Genomic DNA, 12,629 nt, shown 5'->3' on the forward strand with positions numbered 1-12,629 from the left:
CGGTTCCCTAGTTATATTTTTAAGTTTTTAGAAGGCTAAACAATAAAACATCTGAGAGCTCCCGCTGCGATACTGTTCCCTTTAAGTATGCTGGTTGGGTGCCACGACAGACCCACGTAACTTCAGCAGAACTTTCTTGAAAGCCTTTCTTATCTCCTCGGTCCTCAATCCATACACAACAATGTCGAAAGTCGAATGACTTAGAGAAATTGTCCTGCAAGCCATCCATCCGTACTGCAGATCAACCTGGTCAACTGAAGGAATTTTGCTCAGCATAACCAGGAAGACACTCGGTAAATAACACAAGAAAACAAGCGCGACCATCAAACTGATCGTTTTGGAGCGCTTTTTTTCCCGCGCTTTGCGGATTTCGTCCGCGCTGGACGAGACTTCATCTTGAGCGATTCTCTTTTCATGACGTCGGATTTCTTTAAGAATTGATCCATTAGTGATTAAAATGATCAAAAAACTCGAGGTTACGAGGACAAAGTAAATGTTTTCAAAGATGTCCCACCGACCAACAGCTTGCAACGGACAAGATACCCCAAGCCAGAAGACCCAGGTAAACGCAACAACCATCGAGGCTCGTCGCTTCGTTGAAATCTCTTCCCAACGAAGCGCAAAGAAGATACAAACAAACCTTTCCAAACTTATGAATGTAAAAATTGTCAATGTAAATGACATCCCAGTCCCGAAAAAGAAAACGTAAAGGTTCTTAAAAAAACAAAGTTTTCTCTGGCAGGAAACGAACTGAGTTTGAAAAAGACAACAGAAAATTAGACCGAAAGTTCCAAACGTTATGTTTACGATGGCGAGGTTCAGGAGTATAATGTTCGAAGGCGTGTGAAGGCTCTGATAGAGGAAGAATGAAAGAATAAATAGTCCATTGCAGAGCAAAGTAGTCAGGATTATAAAAACGTCCACCACTGTTAACATTACTACAACCATTTCGATGTAAACAGACGATTCATTGTATTTAAGACAGAACTGCAAATGGCTACACAGTGGAGACATCGTTGTATACGTATGGTTGTTTACGACTTGAGAAACGTTGCACGAAGAATTATTCATCTTGTTTAGGTGAATCTTAAATCCAAACCTTGTAGCTTACGGTACGTTTGAAAAAGAAAAAAAAGTCGGTAACCAAGTGAATATATACTTGATACTATGACAAGGAAATTGAACACGTCTTAGTGGAAGCCAGTTAGTTAGAGTAAAAGATTACCAACTGGGTTTAGAACTATAGTGAAATGCCAGAATCGAAGAAGCCCAATTTTGGTAGAATGTCAGTGTCGGTCAGCACTCCCTTCTAAAGCTTATATAACAAGAAAGTTGATTGTAAGTTATCTGTAATGAATAGTAGTTAAAACATCTGGGAATCGTGGGTTCAATAGCCTGTGTTATAGATTGATTGGCGAACCTTTCGCACTTGAAACTAACGACTTCATCAAAGCAGACATTGGTCGATTCGAATCTCATTGACGTAGTAGGATCAATTCAGAATTGGATATTTCTTTATCTGTTAATGTTCGTATCTTTAATGATGCAGTAAAGTTTCTTCAATTAGATACAAAGAGCTGACTAACATTATGTAGGAAGCTTCAGAACATCTGTTCTTAAGAAGACATGAGAAGTTTCACGAAAAGCGAAATGTCTAGTTGTTCTTTTCAGGAAATGACGGTACTCGAAGACTAATGTTCCTAACGATTTCACTTACCCTTCCGAACTGGTTTTCTTTTTGCTTGAATCGAAAGATCAATTATTTTCTCAAGCTGAAACTGTCATTTTATCCCATCTCAAATTTACAGGTACTTCTGTGTAACAATTTTGAATTTAAATTTTATCTTAAATCTTGGGTTCTTTTGTCGTTTCTATTGAATTACGCAAACTGTTTCGGTACTCCAAGAAGGAGCTAAGATTTTCTATTCTATGCTTATGCTTATGCCGGCGTGTTAAACGGACCTTAAAGTGCTAGTCTTACGAAAATGACACCGTCCCTGGAAATTGTACCATATAAAACTAGATACGTAATATAGCTCACTGTCCAAATTCTTTTTCGATACAAGACTGGGAAGATGCTGTATTTAGCCAGTAAAGTTTGGCCGTTTGAGTCCGCCATTAAGCGATTGCGTTCCTGGCAACTTTTAGTGATTCGAAGGAAGTGACGTCATACGCGCAACCTTTCAAAATTCGCGGCTTTTCACAATGTGTAATTGCAACCAAATTTCGAATATTTTTGATTTAAAAACAAGCCTTAAGCCAAGTCATGCCTTCTTACAGAGAATGCTGTAGAGTCAGTGTGGATAAAAAGGATGCTAGTTGCGCGTATGACGTCACACATATATTAAAATGCAGCGACAAAATCGCTGCTCACAGAAATGGCGGACGAGCTTTGAACAATTTTCGGAAGTAGAATTCAGACGGGAAAAGTTTCTTTTTCGAACCAATTATTGTTTATTGGTGAACATTATAACCTATTTGAGCATATAGAAAATCTGGGATTTTTTTTGCGTCATTAATATTTTCGTAAGACCAGCACTTTAACTGTTCGTTTTAAACAATCTTACGAAGAAACTTTATGAAGGGTGGAGGGGAAACGAAAGTCAAAAATCCGTAGGATTTATTCGTGTGGTTTTTGTATTTCTACCTCCAGCTGATCTGAGAAAAAATGTGAGCCAATAAGAATCGAGAAAATTTGCAAAAACTGAGGTGTCACTTTTCCTCTTGAGATTATGGATTTCAGTCCAGGCCACAAAAAAAAAAAAAAAAAAAAAAAAAAAAAAAAAAAATTGCTTATAAGAGGTTGATATTAGTAACACAACAACTAATGATTTATATCTTTTTATTCCAATGGCGGACATGTTTATAATTTTCGCTGGTCAACTTTCACTTTCAGATTTCAGTTCAGCTGGCTCACGTTTTAAATGTGCGAACCGGCGCGGACTATCACCGATCGATCGCTTTCCTGTCCACTTGAAGTGAATTTATGTAACGGCGACATCTCATTTTCGTCCATCTGCTCTATCGCTTAATCCACTATAAATATTAACGTATCCTTCGACAGAAGAGTTCAAGGATTTTCCAGAGTAGCCTCTATAGAACCAAGAGATCCTTATTATCGTTGGTAGCGCTATAACGGACGGATAACTGTAAAATAAGTCAACTCATTTATCAAAACGACGCATGCGCAGTAAATTCGAGCGTCTTGTATCACACTCATATTTTTAACCAATTTTTTGGGGGGCCCTAGTGGTTAACCAAGAAAATACAAATCAGTACGATTGGTTATGAAATCGCTAGATTTGAATTTGGATGCGAGATGGTCGTGCCCGACTTTAGGCTCTTACTTACTGTCGCGGTTACCATTTGAGAACTAGCCGCTTGGAGCGATCGGTTCGACTGAATTTGAAAGCGCCATTAGATGAATCCGGAAGTTTTTCAGGGTTCAATCTTTGAGTTAGCCGTGCCCTGACTTAGAACAGTTTTTTTTTTTAAGGGTAAGGCAAAATTTAAACTGCATCCGGTTACTAACATAGCCCAAACGGGGATTTACATGGCGCGCGCTTTATTAAGAAGTTTTTTTCTCTCTCTTATTTATGCTCTCTGTTATAACATAGGGATTAGGCCGACGAAGGAGACTCGATTTTAGCATACTTATGTCGGTTTTTAACAAGACTATTAAATGCTACAGAAACCAAACTATGAGTTTTTATACTGTCTATTATTAGTCTTACAACAATGTTTCATTTTGTGCTGGTATAACGTCAGTTTCAATACAGGCCCAAGTGCTGGTCGAAAGAAGTGAAGGCTCAAGGGCAAAATTCAAAGAATACGTCCGATCACATAAATAAATCAGTGACTTGTATTATGCGTTAGTATAAGTGTAGCTGCTGACCATAAATAGAGAAGGCTCAGGTTAGATGAAGAATTCACAATCCAATGAAAAGTCCTATTCATATGCATAGTACTACTCCAGTTACTGGCGCATGTCTTTCCATAAGTGTAAGTTGCTAGCCAAAAGGTGATGCAAAATCCAGAATCAAATCAGGTAGTGTCCTGTTAACATCTCTCTTCCACTTATTATAATATTGCATCACTAAAAGTGTAGCTGCTGGCCAAAAGCACAGTAGGCCCAGGTGATCTTAGAGGACACATATAGAAGTCCATTTATAGATATTTTGGTAGACTTTATTAAGTTGTAGTACAATTTATGTAAGCCAAGCCGCTGATCAAAAGGAACAAAGGCTCATGCTACAGCAGTCGAAGTTGTACCACGTGACTCCACTATGTTGTAACTGCTGTGATGTTTTACCGTTAATTAAGACACCAAGCATAAATATTACGTATAGCCACTGATCCACAAGAACGAAGGCTCAAAGTATTAAGGACGAAGGTGCTGTAATGTTTTATCGTTAAGACAACACGCATAAATATTATGTATAGCCGCTGATCCATAAGAACAAAGGCTCAAAGTATTAAGGACGAAGGTGCTGTAATGTTTTATCGTTAAGACAACACGCATAAATATTATGTATAGCCGCTGATCCATAAGAACGAAGGCTCAAAGTATTAAAGACGATGGTCCTACTCAAACTTCTTCATGGAGTAACTGCTGTAAAGTTTTACTGCTAATTCAGTAAGGCACCACACATGTCAAACGAGCTCAAAGCATAAAATGATCGCACCAGATGCTGTTCCAGACAACCATGAATGAAAAATAAAGCTTGAGACAACCATGCGAAAGTAATCCAATCCACATCCATTTTGGTGACTACAAGTATTTTAAGTACGTAGTTTGAAGTGTAGATTTCAATGGATAATTTATTCCTAATATTATGGTCTGGTTACCTTAGCAATGGCTCTTCATACGACTACGGTGTCGAAGTTGTCCTTCTGCTGAAAATGAACAGGAAAGTATACAATCATTAGATATTGTTGTAGCTAAAAATGATAAGAACTGTAATAAATATGTTCTTAATTATATGTGAGTAGAGTTGCTTGTTGGTTCTTTCCTGTGCTTTGAGGATTTTCTCCGGGGTCTCCAGATTTCCTCCATCCCTTTCACAACCCTGAAGATAGCCGCTATGGCCGAAAGCTTGGTTCAAATTGAAAAAACTCGCATAAGAATCCCTATACATTAAACTAAATTCCTGCATAGAAGGATATTTCAAATAACTTTTATCAGGGATCCCAGCCATTTTGAAAATAAAAATTCCCTGACTTTTCTCTGACTGTGTTTTTCCCTGACTTCTTCCTGACCCCTAAGAACCCTGTCTATATTTGAGCATGGAACGCGTGTCACAGGTTAGCTAGCCAGTGATATTAGGAGACTTACTTCGCTTTTATTTTTGCGTCTTTTGTCTGTTGGCAACGTAGATGCAGCACTTGACGTCCTGGTGTCCAGCTAAAAATGCAGCAAAAATAATGGCTTGTAAAACCGCCCTTGCAAGTGGTTTCAAGATGTATACAAAGAAAAAATGGTCTATTCTTTCAACCCTTCTTGGCCCAAGAAATTTTCTCCAGAAAATCAAAAGATTCATACTCAAGGGAATGACACATGATCTGGTATCCTTACCCTGTTGCTTGGATTGGATGAAGACGAGAGTGCGCGCAGGCCTAGGTTCGATTCTGTTCGTTCTCTCTTGACTGACCAGCTCTTAACAGCGGTTTGGACCTTCGAGGAAAAAAATACAAATTTAGTTGATGGTCGTAAAGTATGCGTTAACGAAATAGGACTTTTCAGCATGGGCGTAATGTTTTCCCATTTCAGACCACGTGTCATTCTCTTGAGAATAAGATTCTTTGTTTAAGTTGTATCAGTATTCATGTGTCTTCCCATGCGCAACCGTTAAACAAAGAAATTATACTCTAGGGAATGAAACGTGGTCTGAAATGGGAAAACATTACGCCCAAGCTACTAAAGAGTTCTTTAAACATAGAGTAAGGATTCCCGGGAACAAAAATACATTTTATGGCAATATCAAGCTTAGAGGTTTGGTATCTCTGTTTGAAATCTTCTTACCTGGAGGTCGAGGAGGCAATGGAAGATAAATATGAAGAAACCCTGAAATAAAATTAAAAAAAACAATCGATTAAAAATATTGGAAAAGAGTTGAACCTCTCATATCGACCGCGTTCAGCATCATAAATTAACTGGTCATAAAAAGGGGTAATCTACAGTAATATGCAATTGAACCTCTTGTATCGACCATTCTTAGCAAAGGTTCGATTATTATTACGGCAGTAAACCTCTAATAACCGACCATCCTTTGAAAAATAAAAATAAAAGGTAGCTTGACAATACAGCTATTTATACGAATGTAGATCAGAATTGGAGATCAGAATTGGAGATCAGAAAGCTCCGCTCTTTCATGTTTCCAAATTCCGCTCCACAATCCTTTGCATCACGAGTTTCTTTCTCTCTGTCGAATTTCGAAGGCAAATTTAGTGTAAGAAAACGAACTTTTACAAAATCAACGTTGTATTTTATTGGTATTTCGGTTCTTTTTCGAAACTAATCAATAAACAAAGAACAAGATATCGATAAACTATTCTGAAGAACCTGAAATGAGCACTATTTTTTAACCCTGGGTTAAGTGATCATTTCTGGGTGGGATTGGAGAGTTAATCTATAAAAACAATATTGTAATAGTTAATGGATATGACTATGGAATGGTCTAGAATTACAGGTCGTCTTTGAGCACCCAGTTTTTATCTTCAGAATAAACTTTGCTTAAAAAAAATTCTTATTAGAAAAACAGATGTCAATTACATGGAACACGTCTTTGAGTGTATTTGTTTTAACTTGTGATCCTAAACAGTTATGTCATTGTGAGACAACAAATTTACAATAAACATTATGGAAACCTTGGGTATAACGACAATGATTTTTAAATACTTTTTGTGTGAACCAGTTAAAACAATTGTATATTCAATGAATCCTGGGATGATGCCACTGGCATTGATAAATGAATGAATGAATGAAGGAAGGAAGGAAGGAAGGAATGAAGGAAGGAAGGAAGGAAGGAAGGAAGGAAGGAATGGATGGATGAATGAATGGATGAATGGATGAATGAATGAATAAATTAATTAATGAATGAACGGATGGATGGATGAATGAATGAATAGATGAATGAATGAATGAACGGATGGATGGATGAATGGATGGATGGATGAATGAATGGATGAATGAATGAATGAATGGATGAACAGATGAATGAATGAATGAATGAACGAATGGATGAATGAATGAATAAATTAATGAAACCTTTATTTAAAAATAATAAAAATTAAATAATAAAAGTATAAATCTTTAAAACTTATAGACGCCATTTCATAGGAAGAAATATTTTATCATTCAAGTATGCACTTATGTAGAATCAATACTGAAAGCATTGTATCAAGGGTTGGGTTGGGTGCACTTAAGATTGTTTATCTAATGTAGCCTATCAACTACCGAAATTACACTGTTTACTAAAACACTTTAAAGTTACAGCCCTTGAATAGTTATCAGAGGTTGGCGACTTCTGACTTAAATTTTCGCTCCACTATTCTTTAAGAATTCGATATTTGCAGCTTAAGACATTCGAAAAAGTAATGTTTATAGTATTAATAACTAGTATACGAGTGTTTAAGTGAGCTTCGGATATATATATATATATATATATAAACTCAATTCTCGGCAGTCAGCCAATTGCAAGTCTACATTATTTACAGGAAGATGAATTATCCAGTCTACTAAAATAATGCAAAATCTGAATTTTTTCATGCATGTTTTGCATGAGAGATTTCATAAAGAATTTTTTTGACAAAATTTCGAAACTGAAATACTACTTGGGACTGTAAAGAAAATTGTGTATTTTAATAGGCAAATAATTTGCTACATTTTTAGACAAAATGAATAAATAAATGTAATAATGCAATAAGAATGAAAGCTCTACTGCAGTTATAGATTGCATGACAAAAAGGAATCCTGTGCAGCCAATATCGTAATATTTTGACAGACATATTATCTTTAAGAGCTGGCTTTTGTGATTGCTCTTTCAGCTTCGACATAATTTTTTTTGGTGTTTTTGATAAAAACAAAGCCCAAAAGTAAACAAAAAACTGTGTGCACGCGATAATAAAATATCAGCTTTAAATGAACACGAATGATAAACTAAGTAAATTAATGCAATTACTAGAAATTATTCCAATTCACACTCAATCAAAGCGTGTGAAGGTGTGAAACAGCCTTATCAAATATCTATCAATTTATATTTATTAAATCAAAACGGAAAGGCGGACGACAAATTCTTAGGTTTGATACTTCAAGCTGCCATCAAACAATGAAACATTTATCATTCTCACGTGGAAATGCCTACTTGACTGAGTGAAACCACTTACAGTACCGTGACTTTGAAGTGGCTTCCTATCGGAACCAATTAGAGCACACGAAAACAAATTCTGTCCAATCAGAGCGCCGGAAGACTAGACGCAACGTGGACCCTGTTTTTTCGACCATAGAGTATTTTGTTCTGGTAATTCAAGATTTTTCAGTGTCAACTTGTGAAATGCTATTATTTATGACTTCAGTGACTGTAATGACAATCTTTAAGTAGTTCCTTAAATGATTTAATTAGCGAGATGTTTCGAGGTATTCGCTCGATTGCCTTTTCCGCCGTTTTAATATTGTGTTGACAACAAGTGTTGGGTAATTAGCATGCCATCAATAAGAGTGGGCCAATAGGTGACAACACTGTAAATTATAAAACAAGCATACTGCATATCAACTGTTCTTGTACACATCTCGCGACTTAACAAGCTGAGCAGTACGTGGAGAAAAAGTTGGGAATTTTTGGTTGCTATCCTTCAAGGTAGGCGAAGAGTTATTCTTACCAAGTGAAGGAAACGAGTGAGACACAAATCATGGTAGTCTTGGACGTTGTTCTGGGTGTTCTTGGAACTCTTATCGCGTTGGAGAACATTGTGGTATGTGTTTTAGTTATTTGCTACAAATCTCTTCGAACTTACACCAACGGCTTCATCGTGTCACTGGCAGTAGCTGATTTCCTCTACGGAGCCTTGATCATTCCCCTCTTCCTCGCTAACGCCTCTGAAGTCATCAACAGCTACATCTTGTCCATGGTTCTCTTAGCCAACATCACTACACTCATGTCGGTAACTTTTGATCGATATTTAATCGTTTTGCATCCGTTTGTGTACGACACGTTCATGGCCAGATATTTTTTCGTAGTGGTAATTGTGTCCTGGTTAGTGCCGATTTCCGTATCTTTGATTCCATTATTTTATGCATCGAACTTTACCCAAACCGGACACAAGGTTTACGTGTATTTTTTAGTCATTTTGGGAGTTGTAATCCCATACTTTCTGATCCTTTTGGGGTATATTAGGATCTTTCAGCATGTCGTACGCCAGGTTAAATACCTCGCACGATTAGATCCCGCGAGAGATGACGAAGGGAAGGCAAGACAAGAGGGAAAGAGAGTCACCAGCGAAGCGTACGTAGCAAGAATATTTGCTATAATCGCAGCTATTTTTATTGTCAGCTGGATGCCGGTCGTCTATATGACCTTCGTGGGGAATATAGGAAGACAAGACTTGATTCCGAAGGCGTTGCAGATGGTCTCTTGGGTCACACTCTCTCTGGGATCCCTCGTAAATGCGCCGATTTATGCATACGCTAAAAAGGACTTCCGTGGCGTGATGAAAAGAATAATCTTCTACAAGCGGAGGAGGGTGACGCTTAGAAATGAAGGAGACGAGCCAAACACAGCTCAATACATGATAAGCATCAAGTCTGATACTAACTCAGATCTCTAGCCCAAGAAAAACTGGACAAAACATATCGTGAAACTCGAACATGACAAGCGAAATTAGACCATATGATTTGGGGTACAACCGTGGATTATTCTTGGTCGAAATCAAGCACTGTTTCTATGACAACTGTGCTCGCTCTGAAAACATGTTCACAAGGAAATCAGAAACGGTACTCGTCACTACCACGGCAGCAATCGGCGCCTGACTCTGGGGTAGTGAAAAATATTATTGTTAAAAATACTAAGTAAAAAGGGGTCAAGGACTTGAAAGAAGGCAATAAGGTCAGCTGAGATAAGAAGAGTAAAAACAGGTACAAAAAAGATTATAGATCATGATTGTTGTTGAATAATTGTTTTTAGTGCAGGTTATCTCGCCATTATTTCCTGCCCCAGGGCGATAGTTGCGCTTATGGCAAAATCGTTAATTCAAAGATCATTTTAGTGGAGTTTACGAGTTTACACATCTTTTTGGAGGTTGTTTTGGGAATGGAAAACAACGAGACATTATTCACTGCAGCACGATACGGTGTGAGCTATACTTTATTATTCAAATTTTGATTGGATGAGCTACTACTAGACTTCCAGCCTACTAGTAGCGAAAAGGCTCTGAAAACCCAAGACATTAAATTTAATTTTTAATTTAGTCGACTAGTTGGATTTAACTAAAACAATTAGATTTGGAATTGGAATTTCCAAGGGGTGGGAAGGGGTCTGAAGACCAGTGAGAGAAGGACGCCAACATGCATGTAGGAACCTTTTAGAGACCAGTTATGAGAAAGGGAATGTTGAGCTCTCGCCCTCATGGCCTACGAGTCACAATAGGACATTCGGGCCCGAGGAATGATTGCTAAATAGTATAAACCTACTAATAGTCTATCACAAATCCTGTGCTCTGATTGGCTGAGCTACTAGTGCTCTATTAGTGATAGACCACTAAGGCTCAGGTCAAACATCGAACTTCACACGAGCCGAACTTAATAACTTCAAAGAAGATCGCCTCGTTATCCATCAATTTGGTTTGGCTGCTCGCGTTTTCAACTTAATTCCAACATTTCCTTGTGGGTGAGCAGCAATTTTGGTACCTCGAGAAAGATGAGCCTTTGTGGTCTCTTCTTCTTTTCGTAAATATGAGAACATTCTAATGCACTAGTCAATTGAAGCCCCCGACCCCGGAGAAGACCGCTGTAAAGTGCGCATCAAATCCCCCGGTTGCGCCGCGTTAATTCCCCGTCCTGTCCCGGGGATCGGGGGAGGGGTGGTGTTGGCAATTTCAGCTGACTCTTTGACTAGTGCATATATGTTCTCTATATATCTTTATAGTATACCAGCTTATTTTTAAAAACAAGCTTTGCAAATTGTCAATTGATTTATTAGAAAAATATCAATGGATAGTATTGTGAGTGTGATTTTTAATGTACTCTATTAAAGTGAACATAATACTTTTTCTATACTTGAATGATAGCGTTTCAAAGATCGCAGCGATAAATTTTCCTACCTTAATGAAAAAAATAATAATCTTAGTATAATCTTAATCCCGAAAATCGTAATTGTAGATCAAATATCTCTTAGAGTCATGTTTAATCTAGCAGCTCTCGCCTCCTTAGTTTAAAATTCCACTTAATCTTGATTAGCGCTTAGCCCTTGTCGACTTTTTATCTATCGATGCTACAGTCGCTCGTCTTTAACTGATCTGATAAAGTCGCTTGCTAAACAGGCTCGTGATTGATCTTGTTCTTCAATCCTTGTTATTTACTAAGTCATTGTAGTTGCGTGCGTTAGCTTAGTCTCGAGGGAATGCAGGGGGTGGGGGGTGCGTAAGGGGGATTTAAATCCTCGATAAATTCCATTCCCATCACGACCTAATTAACGCTAGATCAAAGATCTTTAGACAAATTGCCGCACTTATAAAAAAAATCAAAGGTCAACGAAATTGTCCAATGAGATTGACGGCGTGATATTTGCCTTCGTTGTATAGAATAACATCATTCGTGGACACCCCAGAAAATTTGTTGTTTTAATGAAAAATGAAAAACTTGATGGTAGAAAATAGGAGGATCATAGGGACAGTTATCAGGAGGTCGAAAAATATTAAAAAATAGGAGAAGTAAGAAAGCTTTATAAAGAAATCTTATCTTGTTATAGTGTTATTTTACATTTTATGAAGACGAATAAAACCTGAATGTAAAGGACGTGTTCAGCTCGTGTTTCGTACGATCTCAGATGACCTTGATAGCGTGCAATGAACGGCTAAATCGAGAAGAAGCCGTCTAGCGAAACGATGCGGAGAATTCGGTATGTTTATGAAAAATACTAGATAATTCGTTTCTTCAAAATATCAAAAAATAGCCTTCACAAACAACGTCTGTTTTTACTTTTTTTTCTTTCGGGTTCCCTGTGGTGTGAGAAGACAAGATTCATCTCTACCCCCAAAGAATATTTAACAAACTAATCAAGAATATACGAAGTAGAGACCTTGTACGTTGAGGCTACGGATTATAGCCGTAATCCTTTGTAATGCATCACGGGACACATTAGGTAAATGGCATGTTTCGGAAAACTAATTCTCAGAGCACATTACGACATTACTCAGTGTCACGCAATCACTACCGAACGCAATTCTTAATGAATCTTTTGTATATATAACATAGCCACGGTACGAAATGCATCGCATTTCAACCCGTTTTCACGCCAAATATTCAAAGTACTTTCCCAAATTAAAACAGAGAGAATAAATCAAGTGACGTCACCCGACATGCGCAGTACGTCCCTCCCCCTGTAGAGAATTAAAGATGGCGAATAGATATGAGAAGA

General features: G+C 37.6%; 2 protein-coding genes across 3 annotated transcripts in view; one reads left to right on the forward strand and one right to left on the reverse strand.

Annotated features, from left to right (window-relative positions):
* Positions 1 to 2,825: 2,825 nt before the first annotated feature.
* Positions 2,826 to 12,629, reverse strand: part of LOC116304162 (uncharacterized) — a 34,854-nt gene continuing 25,050 nt past the window's right edge. The window contains exons 29-32 of one of the 2 annotated variants that reach the window (XM_031713835.2): positions 6,023 to 6,064; positions 5,576 to 5,674; positions 5,336 to 5,404; positions 2,826 to 4,893 (exon numbers count right to left, since the gene is read on the reverse strand). In XM_031713835.2, the coding sequence (XP_031569695.2) occupies positions 4,864 to 4,893; positions 5,336 to 5,404; positions 5,576 to 5,674; positions 6,023 to 6,064 (240 nt within the window). In that variant the 3' untranslated portion in view covers positions 2,826 to 4,863. Of the gene's footprint in view, positions 4,897 to 5,335; positions 5,405 to 5,575; positions 5,675 to 6,022; positions 6,065 to 12,629 lie in introns of both variants that reach the window. The other variant, XM_031713834.2, reaches the window with a different exon arrangement.
* LOC116304166 (melanopsin-like) lies at positions 8,568 to 10,461 on the forward strand. The gene has a single exon (XM_031713851.2). The coding sequence runs from the start codon at positions 8,908 to 8,910 to the stop codon at positions 9,820 to 9,822; it is 915 nt and encodes a 304-aa protein (XP_031569711.1). The 5' UTR covers positions 8,568 to 8,907; the 3' UTR covers positions 9,823 to 10,461.

This window comes from Actinia tenebrosa, unplaced genomic scaffold, assembly GCF_029948245.1.
Source record: "Actinia tenebrosa isolate PJP-AT-01 unplaced genomic scaffold, QUT_ActTen_1.0 PGA_scaffold9__36_contigs__length_13948895, whole genome shotgun sequence".
NCBI lineage: Eukaryota > Metazoa > Cnidaria > Anthozoa > Actiniaria > Actiniidae > Actinia > Actinia tenebrosa.